General features: G+C 32.7%; 2 protein-coding genes and 2 long non-coding RNA genes across 6 annotated transcripts; 2 read left to right on the forward strand and 2 right to left on the reverse strand.

Moving 5' to 3' along the window:
• Positions 1 to 314: 314 nt before the first annotated feature.
• On the reverse strand, positions 315 to 1,743 carry LOC149481574 (uncharacterized). Of its 2 annotated transcripts, none has more exons than XR_016316869.1 (5): positions 1,556 to 1,743; positions 1,044 to 1,263; positions 845 to 916; positions 647 to 726; positions 315 to 542 (listed from the first exon to the last, which is right to left on the reverse strand). It is a non-coding gene; the product is annotated as an uncharacterized LOC149481574 (long non-coding RNA). The 2 variants fall into 2 exon arrangements; XR_016316870.1 differs by lacking the exon at positions 1,556 to 1,743 and adding an exon at positions 1,352 to 1,547.
• Positions 1,744 to 4,007: 2,264 nt separating this feature from the next.
• Positions 4,008 to 4,803, reverse strand: LOC149481575 (uncharacterized). Its single transcript, XR_016316871.1, has 2 exons — positions 4,540 to 4,803; positions 4,008 to 4,289 (listed from the first exon to the last, which is right to left on the reverse strand). It is a non-coding gene; the product is annotated as an uncharacterized LOC149481575 (long non-coding RNA).
• Positions 4,804 to 7,249: 2,446 nt separating this feature from the next.
• LOC149481576 (putative ribosome-binding factor A, mitochondrial) lies at positions 7,250 to 12,505 on the forward strand. 2 transcript variants are annotated; one of them, XM_089705104.1, is made up of 7 exons: positions 7,250 to 7,533; positions 7,602 to 7,803; positions 8,298 to 8,466; positions 9,006 to 9,145; positions 9,420 to 9,523; positions 9,818 to 9,971; positions 12,217 to 12,505. In XM_089705104.1, exons 1-7 carry the CDS (start codon positions 7,439 to 7,441, stop codon positions 12,406 to 12,408), a joined length of 1,056 nt encoding a protein of 351 aa, XP_089561230.1. In that variant the 5' UTR covers positions 7,250 to 7,438; the 3' UTR covers positions 12,409 to 12,505. The 2 variants fall into 2 exon arrangements, with proteins under 2 accessions (XP_089561230.1, XP_089561231.1); XM_089705105.1 differs by having other exon boundaries at positions 7,250 to 7,526.
• A 1,431-nt stretch (positions 12,506 to 13,936) lies between these two features.
• LOC149481577 (uncharacterized) lies at positions 13,937 to 14,798 on the forward strand. The gene has a single exon (XM_089705299.1). It carries the CDS (start codon positions 14,043 to 14,045, stop codon positions 14,796 to 14,798), a length of 756 nt encoding a protein of 251 aa, XP_089561425.1. The 5' UTR covers positions 13,937 to 14,042.
• The last annotated feature ends 4,416 nt before the right edge of the window (positions 14,799 to 19,214 follow it).

A 19,214-nucleotide genomic window follows, 5' to 3' on the forward strand; every position in this document is an offset into this window, starting at 1 on the left:
CGAGGGTCTCTGCAAGTGATCAAGACCACTATTGTTGCTTGTGCAGTTTTGCACAATTTAGCAATACTCTTTAATGAGTCTATTTTAAATCAAGGTATTTGTGCAAACTAATATGTAAACAAAGTATATTTAATAATGCCAATACATAAAAAATAAGCATATTTTAATTCTTTATTTTGTATTTTTCTAGATCCTTCAGGCCTTGAAAATCAATTATTAATCGATCCAACTATCCCTGATAATATAGAAGATGAAGACGAAAATATAAACAGGGCCATTTATATTGAAACTTATTTTAATCAATAAAAACCATATTTTATTATTTTTCAAAATTTATTTTTTTTAAATATTCCTCCTCTAATGCAAGTATTTGGAGCTTCTTCTCGTGAAGCTCCCTCTCTTGTTCTATTCTTAATAGGTGAAGCTCCCTCTCTTGCTCTATTCTTAATAGATGCAACTCTTGTTGTTGCTTCATTAATTCCTCCCTGCTTTTTTTTGCAAGGAGGAATAATTGATGCTCGTAATTGGAATTTGATTTCCCACTGTAAAAATAACATAAAAATTAAACATTATTTCACATAAATCACAGCTGAACAATAAGCACAGGAAATTTCATGAAATTCTATTTTCAACATTACATACTTACGTTTTTTTTGGTTTAGCTTTGAAAATATGATGTGTAGGATTTATACGTGGCAATTCAGTGGAGAAATTTGGCAATTCAGGCTAAAAATAAAAAAATAATAATTATTTTAAAATAATATAAATTTTATTTATAATACTGATATTTTTGTATAACATAACTGATAAAAATATTATACAAATTATTATATAATATGATTACCTATGCATGTGCAGTGCTTTCATCATTTTCATTCAATTTCAATGTATCATCAGCAGACTCCTTAGTAACTTCCTATAAATATATAAAATATAATTACTCAATCTCACAATAAAAAACTATATATGCATAGCGCTATTATCCCTTAATGGATATTCCAAATTAAGGAATAATAGCAGTAGAAAATGTAAAAAATATAAACCTGTTGGCCATGTGTTGCATCGCTATCGAAAGGATTGTTATCAACCACAAACTCATTAGGAAGAGCTGCTATAAGCTCTTGATCTTCAGGCGGAGGTCCCCCGCCTGTCATGTTTCTTGCCGTTCTAAATTTGTGTTCCGAAGCCTTAGCTTTCTTCAAATTCCTCCACTGATTTTGTATTTGGCTTAAGTCCCTTTTATGGAGTGAAATGATATTATAACTGAAATATAAATACAATAATAATGTTATTACACTGTAACAATTTATTAAATACAAGAAACTGTTAGAATAAGTAAAACTAAAATAACCAAGACAAAACATCTTCCCATGCAAGTTTTTTTGCTGTATTTGTATTAGTCGACGTATCCTTATTCTCTAATATAATATGTGCTCGCTCGAGCACTAATTATTTTCGAAGCACTTTCTAAAGAGCAATATATATTTATTAATAAGCATTAAAACATGTAAGGAAATAAGTACATTCTATTAGATTTCTTGTGTACATTACGTACCTTATCCTCCTCACTCCAATTCGTCGAACGAGAACGTTTATTGATCATTGAACTCATTTTAAATTAAAACTGAATTTGAATTTATCAAAAATCTCAAATCTGTACAAATGTTTGAAATTTGAAAGTTATCAATATCCTGTCAGTTAAACGTCATACAAAATAAAGTCTACCATTCATATTTGTCAAAAAGTACATTTTTAGTCAAGTTTTACGTGAATAGCGGGTTTTATTTCGATAATGTTACTAGAAAAAAATACATATATTGACGTAACTAAAAGCATCTACAGACGCTCCGATTTGGTTGGTGCCAACCATATTGGAACCGACATGGCAACCATTCCAACATTGCTACAGATTGTCCGACGGTTGGCCTTCCAACTGTCAGTTGACCATAGAGTAATATGTCAGTTGACCATAGTACGAAGAGAATGGGCTAAATTCTACTATAGAAATAGAGAAAATTACAGTCATATGCGGCTCTTATAACTTATTTTTTAAGGTTTTTAATGTAGCCGCACTGTCAATTTTTTTAATACTTCTAACATAATAAAATACGCTTGATTTCTGGCATCTCTATTTGCGTAATCTTTGTTACTTAAGGTCCCACAAACAGGGAAAGTCTTTATATAGTTCCAGTAATTTTATTAATATGTCACGTTCGGTGACCGTAACTCCCTCGGCGTTCATGTTGACGTCCTACACCGGCGGCGTTGCAAATGTGAATGAGCCAATTACCTATATTACTCTATGGAATGAGCCGATTTGGTCGGAACAAAGCTTCCAAACGTTCCAATTTGGTTGGATCGGATAGGAAGTTGGTTTGGTCGGTATTGCTGGCGCATCCGACCACGTCAAACCAATATTAATAATAATTATGTCGGACCGACCGCTCTCTACACTTTCCGATTTGGTCGTGGTCGGATGGTTGGCACCAACCAAATCGGAGCGTCTGTAGATGCATTTAGTTGAGAGACTGCTGAGATAGGTTTATAAGTACCTAAGATTATTTTAATCATTGTATAAGGAGTTGAGAGTTATTTAACTGAGAGGTGTTTATGCAACAGATCAGTCAGTTTTTATAAGTAAGGCTGGTAATTTTTTACGACATCACATTAGAAACCTCAAAAATAGCAGTACTTCTCCACTATTTAATGGATGTTATTATACATATAAACCTTCCTCTTGAATCACTCTATCTATTAAAAGAAACTGCATCAAAATCCGTTGCGTAGTTTCAAAGATTTAAGCGTACAAAGGGACATAGGGACAGAGAAAGCGACTTTGTTTTATACTATGTATAATATAATAATGATAGTGATAGCACAGTATTACAATATTATTTCCTACAGTAAGGAAACGCCTTTGATGTCGCGCGATGCCGCCGCCAGCGTAGGTACTTACGCTGCCACACGAAAATACGCTAGGGTTGCAACAAATGGGAAATAAAACAATTGTGATTATTAATATTATGATGAAATCATTTATTCATATGTACATTCAAAATAATTGCGATTATTAAATCTGATGTAATCATTCTTTCATAAATATATAATTACAGATATTGCACTGCTAAATATTATTTACGTGGACACTTTATTTTTGGATGTTCTTAATTGTATATTATACCATTTAAGAAGTAATGCATTCGCATTGGGATGTACAATCTGATTAGAAAATAATGAGGACAACATATACATAGCTTTGATTTTAATTCAACAGATACAATTATTAATACAATCTTTCTGAAATATTGTTTCCTTCTGGGATTTCAATGTAGATTTACATCCGTAAACGGAACAGTTTTTGCGCGCCATAATAGAATATGTAAGTACCTATGTATAATAAAATTATTACACAAAAAATACGACTGCGTCGTCCTTTCGCGATAGTTAATGCAAACTCAGCGTGATTGCATTAAGCGGCCCGCGTCGCCCGACCCCCCGCCAGTTCCCCTCCGTTTCTCTGCACAAGTACATTCGTCGCCATACTGTAGGAAATATGGTGATACTGTGGTGATAGTCCGGCTAACGAAAGATAAGACTGGAAAAGGCGGCAAATTCAAAAAATCATCATATTAAGGTAACCTAATGGTAACTTAGGTTATAGTTGGAAATAAAGTTTTGATACTTTAATTTATTATTACGAGCTTTGTTTTTTTGAGAGATTAACAACCTCTACAAACTCTTCATCTATATAATACTAGCGGTCCGCCCCGGCTTCGCCCGTGGTACATATTTACATTTTCTCTACATAAAAACCATCCTCGTACTTCAAGGAATATAATAAAAAAAGAATTATCGAAATCGGTTCAGCCGTTCTCGAGTTATGCGCTTACCAACACATTTTGCGATTCATTTTTATATATAATATTATATATATGTAATCTGGTACAGTTATCTGATACAGATAAAAAAAAGAACAGCTAGTGAAAGTAATAAAAAACATAATAAAATACAATTAAATTTTGTTTAATCAATATAATCATATTAAATCTAAAAGCCGCGTTCAGCCGCGAATAAAGAATAAGAATCACTATCATTATCTCTGACATCATTAACTCTTCCATTTCTGCAGTTATTCCATCTTGTTTTTTTTGTACTGCTCTTCAACATGAATAACATGGTTCGGTCATAGAAGAAATCTCGTTGAGATACTGATTTTGTGTCTTTAAACATTTTGAACGGACAGATCGTTCAATTTTATATTGTTGCTTTAATAGTTTATAACTGGATTACTGGTATCATCCATGCAAAATAATAATAATAATATTAAACAAATCATATAATGTGCAATGCAATCAAGATGAAAAGTATCAAAATATCAAGTCACACTGTGTGTTTTTCCTTGAAAACTACATCTCTTTCAAATTGTTTCTTTTTAAATTTATTAATCATAGTTTAAAGTTTTCGTCATGTTTTCAACTCAGTTTTCAATTATTAGAAATCACTAAAATCCTAAGCTAAAATCGCAGAAAATAAAATCACTTTGACAAGCTTTGACACATCAACAACTCAGGTTTTAATGACAGTTAACTGTTAAGTGTTGCCAAATAAATTTTCGAAATAAAAAGCCAGTCTCATCTTTCGAACCAGACGTGACTAGTATAGATTTATTTATTGATTTAATAAATGAAACGATACCAATTTAAATTTCGCGCTGTTTATGTATGATGTGCGCATGTCTTAATGCTCTAAGGCGCATGCGCAGGTTTCAATTATTTTATAACTAGTGCCCCGGCTTCGCCCGTGGTACATATTTGGGTCATTTTCAAAATATTTGTACGTCACGAAATTGTCAGTAAACTGTTTCGTTAGGAAATGTCAGGAAGTTGTAAAAGTAAGGCTGTATTCAGAATAAGGTAATATTACATATAAAAAAGTAAGAAATCACTAGTTAAAAAAAATATATATTTTTAGTTACAAAATAATCAACAAAACATTAATTTTTATAATTCTCTGTTTGCTTTTCCTTTTCTTTTCTTCTATCATTAGCTTCTTTCCATTTTTGTCTTCGAGCTTCTTTTTCACTGTCATTAAGATCTGATATTTTTCTTTGTCTTTGTTTCACTTTCTCGAGGTGTGTTTTCCTTTTCTTTTCATATATTTCAGGGTTTTGCTTTTTTATTTTTTCAATGTATTTTTTGCCGTTCGGCACCGGTTAGCGGCATTCTGAAACTAAAAAAAGCTGTTGGATATATGTATTTTGAATAAAAATAAAAACAAAAGTAAGCATCACTCGTGTGGGTGGAAAAGCGATCAACACTAAATGCAATAAGGCAAGCGTTATCCCATCAGAAACCACTTGTAAAATTGGAGGCCAAGACTCACTGATCCGCTTTCACTATAAAAAAGTTATCAGATCCCAGGAAAAGTCAAGTCCCTAAGCCCGACTTTACTAACCCTACATCATGGTTTAAAAAAGTATGGCCTGTAGTTACAAAAAAATAATCTTGAGAGATTTATTGTTTTTCTCCTTTATTTTTATTCGTTACATTAATTTAACACACATTTTAATATCTTATTTTCATACTTTACACATGAGACCACAGCTTTACCGTCTACAATTTACTGACGTCAGTAAATGTCAAGAAATTGTTCGTCAGTAACATGTAAAAAATAACCTAAGAAATACTTTTACACAAAACATAATCACATTTACCATTAGATTGAAAGTGTAATCTATTACTCTAGTCATAATTTAAGTATATTACAATTGTGGTAGGTGAATTCTTCAAAATGTACTTACTTTTGTTGAGAATACGTCGTTAGGAAATTGTAACTAAATTTTTTGCACAGCACACTACTGGACTTCTTCCATGTCTGGACGACGAACAAAATGGCGGCGCGTTAATGTGACCTTACTTTTCGTGACATGACCAGTGTTGTCAATGATTAGAGTTAGATTCCTCTTCTTTGTGATACAAGAAGTGGGTTAATTATGTCAATAAATCAGTGTCACGAAATTGTAACGATTGATAGGGACATTTTTATAATATGTAATTCTTCGTTTATTTAAGGTAATTTAAATAGTTTAATCTATCAGATATAACACTTCAAACATTGCTTTTTAATTATGATACAAAAAAATAGGAAGTTTCATACAAAAATTCTGATAAAAATATTGGTTTTCATTGTCGTCCACATAGGGGACAATAAAAAAATGTATGGAGCTTTTTTTGTTACTTTATTTTCACATTAAATTTATGTAAGAATTTGAATCGCAATTCATTGCTTTTTATCAGAAATGATATGCAGTATGCTTAAGTTTAGTCTGTAAAACGTTAACAATGATTTATTTCAGTCGTAACCATATTTTTTTCGAAGATTTTTTAGGGGGACAAACATTTTGTAGTAATGTACAATTATTTTGAAAACGACTCATTTAGTATCCTATATCCTTCTCCTGGCTCTAAACTACCTCCCTGCCAATTTTCAGCTAAATCGGTTCAGCCGTTCTTGAGTTATAAGTGGAGTAACTAACACGACTTTCTTATAAATATATAGATTTTAATAAAATAAATAATTTAACAATTTCAATGATGGACCTATACGGACCTAACGGTAAAGAATACGATTTTGATAAAATTCGCCAATTTTGATATGGATGAGGTGCTAAAGTGTAATTTTTTTATACCCAAAATTAAAAAAAAAATATTTAAAAAAAAACTAAAGGGGACCTAACGAAAAAATTGTGGGACCTTATAGGACCTAACGAAGACCTATAGATTAAGGTCATTTTTGACCCAAAATTCTATGGATGGGGTGCTAAAGTGTAATTTTTTTATACCTAAAATTTAAAAAATTATTTAAAAAAAAACTAAAGGGGACCTAACGAAAAAATTGGTGGACCTTAAAGGACCTAACGGGGACCTAACGATCAAGGTCATTTTCGACCCAAAATTCCATAGATGGGGTGCTAAGTTTGCACTGGTTATATGCATTAGTCAATTTATTGTATGAACGTAAATGGATAGCGTACTGAATTGTAATTATGAAATCTTAATCCAAAATATGTATTGTATATAGAAAAATTAATAAATCATGCATTGTATCAGTATCGAATGAGTTTTTTAAGTATTTTATCTTCTTCTTCTTCTTCTTTTTTTCAAATGGCATCTCCCGATCCCAGCGAGGACAGATTCTGCCATTAGGTATTTTAGAACAGCTGATTACTTGTCAAGTTTAAAATGTCATTTGTCAAAAACGCTTATTTTGGTTGCGAATTTTGAAAATTAGCTAATATTTATTTTGAGCAAATGTTTATATACAAAGCAATGGCATTTTGCCTAAAAGTTAAATAATCTTTATAATTTGCATGCCAACTGTGTAGACTATCAAATACATTTAATTTGACTTTCATATTATAAATTCAGCAACTGCAAATATGATCCGTAGATTTTACAATACTTCTTGTGTTTTATACAGTACTAAGAAGCAAGGGATGAAATTATGTAAAATGTTAAATCCTAAAGGTAAACGGTAAGTGATTGTAACAAAGAACTCTGTACAGACGCATAAAAAGACAACTAACGAGGTTATGTTTTCAGGCAATGGTATCCTTCGCAGTCAATAGATATGAATATGCTGCCTAGTCTTAAAAGTCTTACAAAAACCACAAAAGAACCCGATAATCGAGGTGTTCGCAGAATGGCTGTATTGAACAAGCTATTTATGAAGCATATCACTGATATTATGTCTACTGGTACTGTTTCTATGGATATTGTGGGTCGCGGAATTGAAATATCAAAGGTACAAAATGAAAACTAAATTCTTAACTCCTTAAGGCTAAATGATAGTGATTTTCTATGTATACCATGTAAGGCTAACATATTATTTATTTGTAAATGTTTTAATAGTTACAGTATAATATGTTACAATACTGAATTAATACATTACTATTAATTCTTACATATTTTATTAGTTAGATGTACTTACATGAACAAATAATATTGACACTTCACACTATTGCAAAAACATCATTATAAGATACCTATATGTATACTATACTCTGTCTTTTTCACATACATAATATATATTAAATAATATTTACAACTAGTGGTCCGCCCCGGCTTCGCCCGTGGTACATGTTTACGTTTTCTCTACATAAGAACCATCCTCGTACTTCAAGGAATATAATAAAAAAAGAATTATCGAAATCGGTTCAGCCGTACTCCAGTTATGCGCTTACCAACACATTTTGCGATTCATTTTTATATATAAGAAGAAGAAGATATCTTTCACAGGTGCAAGTGACACCAGATTTCAAAACAGTCAATGTGTTCTGGGTGTGTAAAAGCAAATCAACTGATGAGGAGACAGAAAGGGTACTAAAGAACACAGCTGGTCGTCTCCGACATGAATTATCTACATTACGACTTATGGGAGAAGTACCATATATTGGTTTTGTTAAGGGTAAGGGCTGTTTAGGGTTTGCTTAAGTTTAAACTCATATTTTTGATTTTGATGCTTAAAAAAATTTAATTTAATATATAATTGGTGTATGCTAAAAATAATTAGATAAAGTCAATCATACTGTAAACTATGAACTATTACGACATTATTCATTATAAATAAAAAATGTATACTAAAAATTTATACTATGTGGCTAACTGTGGGCTTACCAAGGCTTGACAAGTGTATCTTTGTATCAAATATTATTTAAATTGATTTAGTGGTTAAGTCTGAAAGTATCACACACACAAACCAGAATATAAAGTACACACAGAATGAATTCATTTCACATTTTATTGTTTAACAAACATGTTAAAGTAAACAGTTGAATTGATGATACCGGTATGGATGAGATGAGGGTACAAAAAAATATGATTAAATTGTATGTAATTTTACATAAAAAAGGGTTAAAAAATCCTTTATTTCGAAATGTATACTCACGTAAAGTCAAACGCAAGTTAATATTCATGTCACATTCATAAGTATGGATATTATTCTAGATAAGCAAGAAGCACGGATTGTAGACTTGGATCGGCGCCTAGCTCAAGCTGATTATGGCGACGACTACACTCCCACGGATGTCGGACAAATTCTTAAGTCGGAATTTACATTAGATATGAAACTACCTCCTGATGTGAAGGTAAGGATATATAGATTATCTAGGATAGCATTTTTTCATGTATGTATGAAAAGTAAAATTTTTCATACATAGATTTTTTAAGGGAAAAAGCAGTTGTATTTGAAATAATTATGTTTTAAGGACTTGTCCAAAATTTTTGTGCAGTATGTTTTTTACAGTTCTCAAACATAAGAACTTTTTATTGATATGCTAGCAGCTAGTGAAAGTTACTATGTTGTCAGCAAGATCATGCAGATAACCAGACATACGTTTTCGTAACTATGTAATTTTTCAGGCGATTATTAAAAAAATGGAAGATGAACAGGAAATTGTCGATGATCCCATACCAGATATGACAAATAGTATTTATGGACTTGATCACACGAAAATAATGAACAGGTAATATTCATTAGATAGCATTGTTTAAAATAAAAGAAAATCTTTCAGTTTTTTTGTGTTTTTAATTTATGTATGTATTGCTTTTATTACCTAATCAACTTTTGCTTTATTTTATTAATAGGGTAAGGATATTTAAACACTGATTAATAATTAAAAAAAAAATATGTACTTAGATTATCAGCTTCTAGCCAATGGAAGTAGAGCATAAAAACCATCAGCTTATTATACTACTTCAGCTCCATAAAATATCATATCAACCACAGTCGTAATTTTAAATTAAAAAACTACTTCTAGACTCCTAGCAGCTAGAAAAAGGACATCGGACGCGTGGGCCAATCTAGACTCAGACTCGCCTGTGATATCTTACAGGAAATCTGAAGAGACATCTTCTAATGTAGATCTGAAGAAACAGAAGCAAGAATTAGCCGAATTTCTTCTTAAACGACAGGTAAATATAATTTATTAAATATAAATATGGTAAGATAGTTGGCTGTAAAATAGTATGAAAAAAAAACCGTGAAATTAACTACTGAATAGTTACAAATTTATTCAGAGACATTTTTCTTCCAAAAGACTATGAAATTAACGTCAGAAAGGAAAATATTTCTGAAGCACTAACGTTTTACTTTTTGATGGCAGGATGATGGCATATCATTTTTTGAAAAAATATTTAATCATTTACTAAAATAAAAAATAAAAAAACACTGTCATATCTTATTTAAGTACGCACTTATACATCTCAAGCCAACTTCCAAACATGTTTATTTGAATGTATGTACTATGCATTACAAGTTATAAAAAATTACGTATCTAACTAAAAGACAGTAACCCATTATATTAAAACATTGTAGAATATAAGAAACCCGAAGAAAACATACAAAGTATCCTCATTATCGAGTTATCACGCAATAAAATGCATTTTATTGGCATTATGTTTACGTATCGACCTCAATATTAAAATATATTATGTCCTGATTATTACGGAAAGCATTCCAAACTGATAATGGTTGAACTTTTCAAGGCTGAATCACGTCAAAGGGTTTTTTTTATTTTTTATCTTATCAGCTTGGATTTTTTTGCAAAAAATTTAAACGTGGATCTTATTTTCCGCAACCTTATACATATAATACGCATACGAATAAGACGCAAACGATATTAAACTGGTGTTTGTCGTAATTGGTACCCTCATAAAAATATATTTTATGACGATATTATTTTGCATCACTGATTCGATTATAGTTTTATATTCCATAGATTGTTCTTGTAATATTTTTTCTAAGAAATAGTTTATGAATTGTGGTAACTAGGAACGTTTTACTAGTACATCAGCGAATGGGTGCGTTTCTTTGTAAATGCAGAAAATATAATGGGATTACAGCTTTTATCTGTTTTAAGAATAACATATTCTTTCAATGCGGAATTAGCGAGAATTTATGTTATTATATTCCAATATAATAGTATAGATAAGACCGCATACCTACAAACGTAATAACCGTGACAATAGAAATACTAGTAAATGAAATATGAATCACTCAAATGAATCATGTTTTGTAAGTGCTATAGAAAATATGAATAGAGTTCGCCTAGTTTATTATTATTAAATAAAAGGATAATAAAAATAACTACTTATGAAAAGGAATGAACGCTGAAAGCCTCGAGCTAAATGAATTTATTCCAATCTGGGTCAAGTCTCGCTCTGAGTATGCCGTACTATTGGTGTTATTTTTTCATTTTTTGCGCAAAATATGAAGTCACTGAATTTAGTTGCTATTTATAAATGAAATGTTAGTTTTAATAAATCGTGAATGAGATCGTTGAATTAGATTTCCTCTAGTCTATTTAAATATTCTGAAAAATGATGTAATTTTGAAGATTATCATTAGCATTGCATTGCTACTTATGATTATGCCTTGCCTTATTTCTCAAAGAAATTCCTATAGAAAAAATAGCAGATGATGGTGAAGAACAAAATAAACGAATTATCGTTTATGATGTTCTCCCTCTGATACATTTTTTATTGTTTTTTTGGCAATATTGAATTAACTAGTTCTTTGTTACATAAAATTGAACAAAACGTTACTCCCAAACGTAATTGAAGGTACGAAAAATCGTAACATTTTTACGATATTCCAAGCAGCATTCTTGAGAGATGAGGGAATTTAAGAAGACGAAGGGAATCTGAAATGAATATAGGTTCAAGTTCTTTTGTGTTTATTATCAGAGATACGTATAATTTATTTATTAGCAATTAAACTGATGTAGACTGCGTTGTGTTAAAATTAGATATTTACAAAACAAAAGCCTTTTCATACTTCAGTATAACATTTAGGGCTGATTTTTCAATCGTCAGTTAAAACTTATTCATCGAATAACGAATTAAATTACCATTTAAAAAATGTATTCTTAGTGCCCTTACGCACTAGCGGTTAACCGCTAGTGCGTAAGGGCACTTATTGTCCGCATTTGACGGTTTACAGGTGACATTTTAATATCATCGTATAATACTTTATTGGACGGGTAAGTTTTAACCAGGGATTGAAAAATCGGCCCTTATTCATGAAAATCCCTGGGCATATAATTATTAATTGAAATAAAAGGTTAAAATTGATATAATTAATATATTATTAAATTTATCTCATATTCAATTAGTTTTTTATACTTAGTTATGGTTTCTACGTCTTTTACACTTTCAGATTCTACAAAACAAACTTCACAAAAAATCAAAGGAACGTGACGTGACGACCCCGCTATACGACCAATACGACGTCGAGGAGCGACCCGAAGATATCAAAGAGTTCTGCGACGACTATAGAGACGATTACGATATCGAAATGTATGGAAATACGAATAGCTTACAGAGAAATGTAGCGGATGAAAAAGTATAGACACGACACGATTAGTCGTCGAGTGTAAATTTTAGTGAATATGAAATTTTCGATAGTTATGTAAATATAATTTTAGAATAATAAAATACTGAAATAAGTTAAAGTTTTTTTTATTATACATAATATCCATACGTTCGGTAGTCGTTACATACATACCTGAAACGATAAAGTTGAACCAAGATTATCCTGTCCATAATTTTTACTCTTGCCACAAGCTCTGACTGTTCTAATAAAAGTAGGTACTAAAGCAACATATTTGGCAAAAGTTTACAAATACATATTCTAGTCATTACTTAAAATTACTGTAATACTCAGAAAATATAAAAAGATACGTTCATACGTAGCTAGTACTTCCCCTCGCTATATAAACTCCTGAAACATTGCTTAAAGTAAAACATTTCTATTTCAAACAACTGTAATTAAAATGTTAACAAAGTCCTACGTGTAGGATACGTATCTCGCTTTTATTGTTGTCCCAATTAATCTGCCCTTTTAGGTTTTCACGACCTACTTTAAAGCCTACACGCAAATTAAATTTTATGCCTGTTTCTTTTGTGTAGTGAGTTCTATTTTCAATTCAGAGGAAAATTTACGTGGATTTATCCATTGAACATTAAACCTATTCAAAAGGACTATTTACCAAATTGAAAAAATGTACATACTTTTTAATGACTAAACTTCGTTCTGATATGCGCCTATTACAAGTAAAAAATCTTGATTCCGATACTAATAAAAATAGGACACGCAACTTTGCATGTTCAACTTCAAATAGAAAAGTCTAGGCTAAAAGGCGTAGAATATCGTTTAGTCAGGAACTCATTGTGGACTTCCCAGCCGTATCTGCGATCGATAGCAATCTGGGTCTGCTAGCGAGACTTTTTTTATTGATTTTTCCGATATCAAGTCTATGGGCGAGCTACGTGCTTTCTGAATAATGAAGACATATTTCCTAAGCGACACTCGACTTTTTATGATTTGATGTTACCTACTTGCCGTTGCCGACAATGCAAATGGTTCAATAACTAACCTACTGACGTTTTTACCATAAAATATAAATTGATTCCGAAAAAAGATTTACAATAGCTAGTACAGAGTGCCCGTATTCACTTAGTGAGGTGACGAATAAAGACAAATTGGTTTAAGTAACGACAGAGAAATGTGGGGGCCGAATAATGCTTTATCGAATGAAACTAATCTTGTAATGGCCACGCTCGTGATTGATACTAAATTAGATGTCTATGGGTATTTCAAAGAGCATTTTTTCCGAGATTCTTTACGTAAAAAGATTCCCTTATTTTGTTTCGTTTGTTATAACTTATCGCGGATTTTGTTGTATACCTATATTGTGTTGATATTTATTCTGGGATTCAGTAAAATGTAAGAAGTGGTACATGTAGCTTTTACAGGTAGAGTCGGTCACTTCTTAGGATCAAAAGCTTTTTTCGTGGGTAGGTGCAAATAAACGAACACGTGTTTTTTTGCGCTCTCAAAATATTTTTATTTTTAAAGTAATTTTTCTATTATTATATCTACAAATTTACATATGATTCAATAATTCAAAGTGCCTACCAGCATATCCTTAAATAATCTCCAATATATTAGTTAATTAATCACTTCACAAGATTGTCAACATCATGGACTCACTGAAACACACTATGGAAGAAATGACTGCTCATTTCAATAAAAGGATGGCAGAATTCCAACGGGAGCTCACTTGTAATCCTGTTCCTCCAGCATCCTCAAGTCCTACCTCCAGACTGGCCGCTGAGTTTGAAGCATTTCGTGAATTTGTTATCTCATCCCTACAATCTCTGCAATCTCAAGTAGAACTCTTATCCAAGCTGTACGAACAACAGGAGATGCGTTCCAGGAGAAAGATGTTGCTTCTACATGGTGTCACCGAGAATAATAACGAGGATGTATCTGTCGCTATTATCAATATTATCTCCGATAAACTTAACATTCCAAATGTTACTAAGGACTCCATTAGCCGCTGCCATAGATTTGGTCGAGTAAGGGAAGATAAACCAAGACCCATAGTTGTGAAGTTCCATGATATCCGTACACGTGACAGCATCTGGGCTGCTAAGTCTCGTTTAAAGAAGACTGGAATAACCATTTCAGAATTTTTAACGAAGGGACGTCACGATACATTTATGGCTGCCAGGGAACGCTTTGGGGTTTCTCAATGCTGGACCCGGGATGGATACATATTTGTGATTTCAACCGATGGTTCTAAGCACCGGATAAGTTGTCTCGCTGATCTGGAAGGTATTCCCTCTGCCCCAACTGCACCATCATCGGGTACCGCTAGTGTCAGTGCCATTCCACAAAAAGATACTAAAGGAAACCCTGCTGCACGAACCAAGAGGTATCAAAAAACAAAGTAAATAAATATACGAGTGTTACTTGTTTCATTAATTATTTTAATTTATCTTCACTTGTTGCTTTGCCTTATTCGTTTTTTTAGTATTATATCAATAGTTATTGTTTCCTCTTTAGCTTTCCGATTAGTGATTCTTCATGTTAACCTTTGATTTATCGACTATCGTCTATCGTCTATCGTTCTATAAATACCTCACAATTTGTACTTTTTATTTCAATTTATTTACCTACATCTATTTTTTCAACATAATGATGTGTCATATGTCAAATGTCAAATTGTCAAATGTCACTATTGAATTGTCATATGTCATTAATGAATTGTCATTTGTCGTGAGCCATAGACTATAATATCTTTTTGATTTGTTAATAATTTTGATACCTGGCAATTTTGACTGGTTTTTATATTCAAATATAGTTAACTATTATACATAAATATTGTAAATCAATACGCTGGTGGGTGCAAACTATAAATTTTGTTTTTAGCTGTTATTTTTATTATATATCTATATATTTATATTTATTGAATATAATATTATATATATTTATATTATTAGAATTACTATAAGCATAATATGTCTTTAAACAATAGCATAAGTAGTAGCGATAGTTATTGTTCTATAACGTCTTCTAATTCCAACCCTAGCGATGACAGTTTCCACAGCACCTCCTCTGTATCCTTGCAATCTGTACTCTCCACACACTTTTCCGATTCCATAAAATCCTTTAATGCCGTTCATATCAATGCACAGAGTATACCGGCTCACTATCCCGATTTATTAGCTTCCTTTGACTGTCCCAACCTACATGCTATCCTCGTCTCCGAATCCTGGCTTAAACCCTGCCTGCCGTCTATCTCCTATTCCCTTCCCGGTTTCCATCTCATTAGAAATGATCGCCTTGGTAGAGGCGGTGGTGGTGTCGCCATCTACTTACGTTCCCATTTACCTTTCTCGATTATTAGTTCTTCACCCCAACCCCCTCCTAGCGATGAAGCTGAACATTTACTCCTAGAAGTTTCCCTTTCCCATACCAAAATCCTTCTTGCCGTATTTTATAGTCCTGATCTTACCGTAAACTATTTTCCTTCCTTTGACCAAATCCTCGAGAGATTCTCTCCTTCCTACGAGCACATAATTATAATGGGCGACTTCAACACTTGTCTTCTTAGAGGCGATCATCGTTCTAGACAACTCCTTTCCATTGTAAATTCCTATAACCTGCACATCCCGCCATTAAATCCTACACATCATTTCCCAAACTGTCCCCCTTCCTTACTTGACCTTATCATGATATCCTCTCCAGATCATTTATTGAAATCCGGTCAGCATCCTGCCGAAGGCTTTTCCTATCACGACCTCTTGTTCCTGTCATACAACATCCGTCCCCCAAAACTAAAGCCCAAAATCCTGATGCAACGGAACCTGGCGGGTGTGGATAGGGAATTGCTCTGTGCGGATGCCGAAAAAGTAGATTGGCCTAGCATTTTTGATCTACAATCGATTGACGAAAAAGTTGATGTATTAAACTCCTTTTTAATCCAGCTCTATGACAAACATGCTCCATTAAGGCCAGTCAAACTAAAACACTTACCAGCACCATGGCTGACGCAGGAATTAAAAACGGCTCTGAACAAGAAAAATCGAGCAAAGGCGAAACTGAAAGTGGACAACTCTGAGATTAACAAGGAGAGATTTAAATCTATTCGTAACCGCTGTAATACTATGTGTAGGGATGCACAACAACGCTACATTCATAAAACGATCGAAAACGGCGATCCAACAAAAGTATGGAAATTTCTTAAAACTCTTGGAGTTGGTAAAACATCTCAAAATTCTCTGCCTGTTAACCTTAATATCGACTTATTAAACTGTCATTTTTCAAAAACTTCCTTTGCTCTTGATGCAAACAATAAGAAAAGTACTTTAGATTATCTTTCTACTAAACCAGCTCCAAATTTTCCTCCGTTTTCTTTCAAACAATTTACTGTCTGTGATGTTAAGAAGAACATTATGTCTATTTCATCGAAAGCCGTCGGTAATGACAGCATTGGTCGTGATATGATTATTCCAATCCTTGATATAATTGCCCCTGTGTTAACTCATATTCTCAATGTATCCTTATCCTCTCACGAGTTTCCTATGGCCTGGAAAGAAGCATTTGTTATTCCTCTACCTAAAAAAGCCAATCCATCCATGTTTTCCGATTTTCGTCCCATCTGTGTCCTACCCTTCCTTTCTAAAATCCTCGAACGACTTGTCCAACAACAATTATGTTCATTTTTAAATAAACATAACTTGTTTAATCCTTTCCAATCCGGATTCCGTCCCGGTCATAGCACGACTTCTGCTCTAATTAAAATTACTGATGATATTCGTTATGCAATGGATCACAAGCAACTCACTGTACTCACACTGTTAGATTTCAGTAACGCATTTAATACCGTCGATCATGACATATTACTGAGTTTGCTTGGTTCTCTTAACATATCTCCAGCAGTAATTGAATGGTTTCGGAGTTATCTCCAGGGGCGCCGACAGAGGATCAAAATTGACGATCACTTGTCATCATGGTGTAATATCTCTATCGGCGTTCCTCAAGGTAGCGTGTTGTCTCCAATCCTTTTTTCTATTTTTATAAATTCTATTTCAGACAATTTATCTTCTCCCTACCATATGTATGCAGATGATTTGCAGATCTATACTCATGCTTCACTTCCTCAACTTCCAGAAGCTATTGAGCAGGTTAATAACGATTTGGCAAAAATCACTCAGTGGTCTAATAACTTTGGCCTGTTAGTAAACCCAGCAAAAACGCAAACTATAATTATTGGCAGCTCTAAACTGACAAATAAGATAGACTGGAGCTCCGTTCCGAAGATAACTCTGGATGGAACTGTGATACCTTTCAGTAACTCTGTCAAAAATCTTGGTATTCATTTTGACACAAATATGACCTGGAAGGTTCAACTTGAAGTTTTACGTAAGAAGTTGTTTGGCGCTGCAGGATCGATACGCAGGCTGCGCAACTTCCTGCCCATACCTACTAGGATTTCGCTTGCAGAGACCTTACTCTTTCCCATCCTTGACTACGCCGACTCCTGTTACCCCGATTTAACCGAGTTACAACTCGATTCTCTAGACCGCCTTCAAAATCTTTGCATTCGGTTCGTATTTGGTCTCCGGAAATACGACCACGTTTCCAAATTCCGCAAAAAACTTGAATGGCTTCCTATACGTTTTCGCCGGTATGCTCATATGTTGCATTCGTTATACGGTATTTTGTTTGATCCTAAGACCCCTTCCTATCTTAAAGACAATTTCAAATTCCTCAACGAGCATTCCCTCACTCTCCGTTCCTCCAACCTTTTAACCTTAAGTATTCCTTCTCACCGTTCCAACTTCTTCCATTCCTCCTACACTGTCACCGTTATTAACCTATGGAATTCTTTACCTGAAGAAATAAAACGAGCTCAATCGATTTTTATTTTCAAAAAGAAAGTTAAAAACTATTATTTAACTCTGTCACAGGCTAGGTATTAACTCTGTCGATTTATTTATAATATGTGCTTATAAAATATGTATGTATGTATATATGTATGTATATTTGTATGTATGTATGTGTGCTTGTATATATTTAAGTATGTATTCTTATTTATTATCTAATATGTGTATTGTGTATATATATTATTATTTATGTATGTATATAATAATGTAAGCTGCATATATGTAGGTATAGTATATATATATAATAAAATTATTATTCTGGCACTTTTATTTATTTTGCACCACCATGTTATTGACTCATTTATTTTCCTCGTCTTTTCTGGGTTGCCTGGTAGAGATCGCTGCCAGCGATAAGGCCGCCTACTGTACATTGTTATATTGTATTTTTAAGTTTATAAAATGTATTATATAAGGTGTACAATAAAGTATTTTTCATTCATTCATTCATTCAAAGCTGTACCTACGTAAATTTCATATTCACTGTATGTTAAATACTTTTACTAGGTATATACCTACGTCCTATATGGACACAGTATGGAAGAGTAGGTACCTGAGCGCTAAGTAAAATGAACACTCATGAGCGCTATTCTCATAATGGACAATCCTACGTTAGGTACCTACCTAAGTATGTAGTGTATACCACAGTGGTTATAGTATCTGTGCTACTACCTATAACATATACCTATATGGATTATGGGTAGGTACCCTTTTAATTATACCACAGAAATCACAGAATAATAACTAGTAGCTAGCTTATACTAAAGGAATAACTTTGGACAATGCCTATGAAAGCAGAAGCTCTTCTAAATATCGTGATGTAAAATGAGAAATTAGATGTCTACTTATATTGAAAGACAATTTGAAAGGAAATTAATAAATCTCTATAGAAACAGCATTTCTATTAAAATTTATTAGCAG

The sequence above is a fragment of the Colias philodice genome, chromosome 16, assembly GCF_061535455.1.
Source record: "Colias philodice isolate Cphi_HAF_F1 chromosome 16, ilColPhil1 Martin Lab GWU primary, whole genome shotgun sequence".
Classification (NCBI taxonomy): Eukaryota; Metazoa; Arthropoda; class Insecta; order Lepidoptera; family Pieridae; genus Colias; species Colias philodice.

Coding starts and splice junctions, on each gene's coding strand:
- LOC149481576 (XM_089705104.1), top strand. CDS start 7,439: ATGATCCGTAGATTTTACAATACTTCTTGTGTTTTATACAGTACTAAG. Junction 7,804..8,297: donor GCGGAATTGAAATATCAAAG/GTACAAAATGAA, acceptor TATCTTTCACAG/GTGCAAGTGACACCAGATTT. Junction 9,524..9,817: donor CACACGAAAATAATGAACAG/GTAATATTCATT, acceptor AACTACTTCTAG/ACTCCTAGCAGCTAGAAAAA.
- LOC149481577 (XM_089705299.1), top strand. CDS start 14,043: ATGGACTCACTGAAACACACTATGGAAGAAATGACTGCTCATTTCAAT.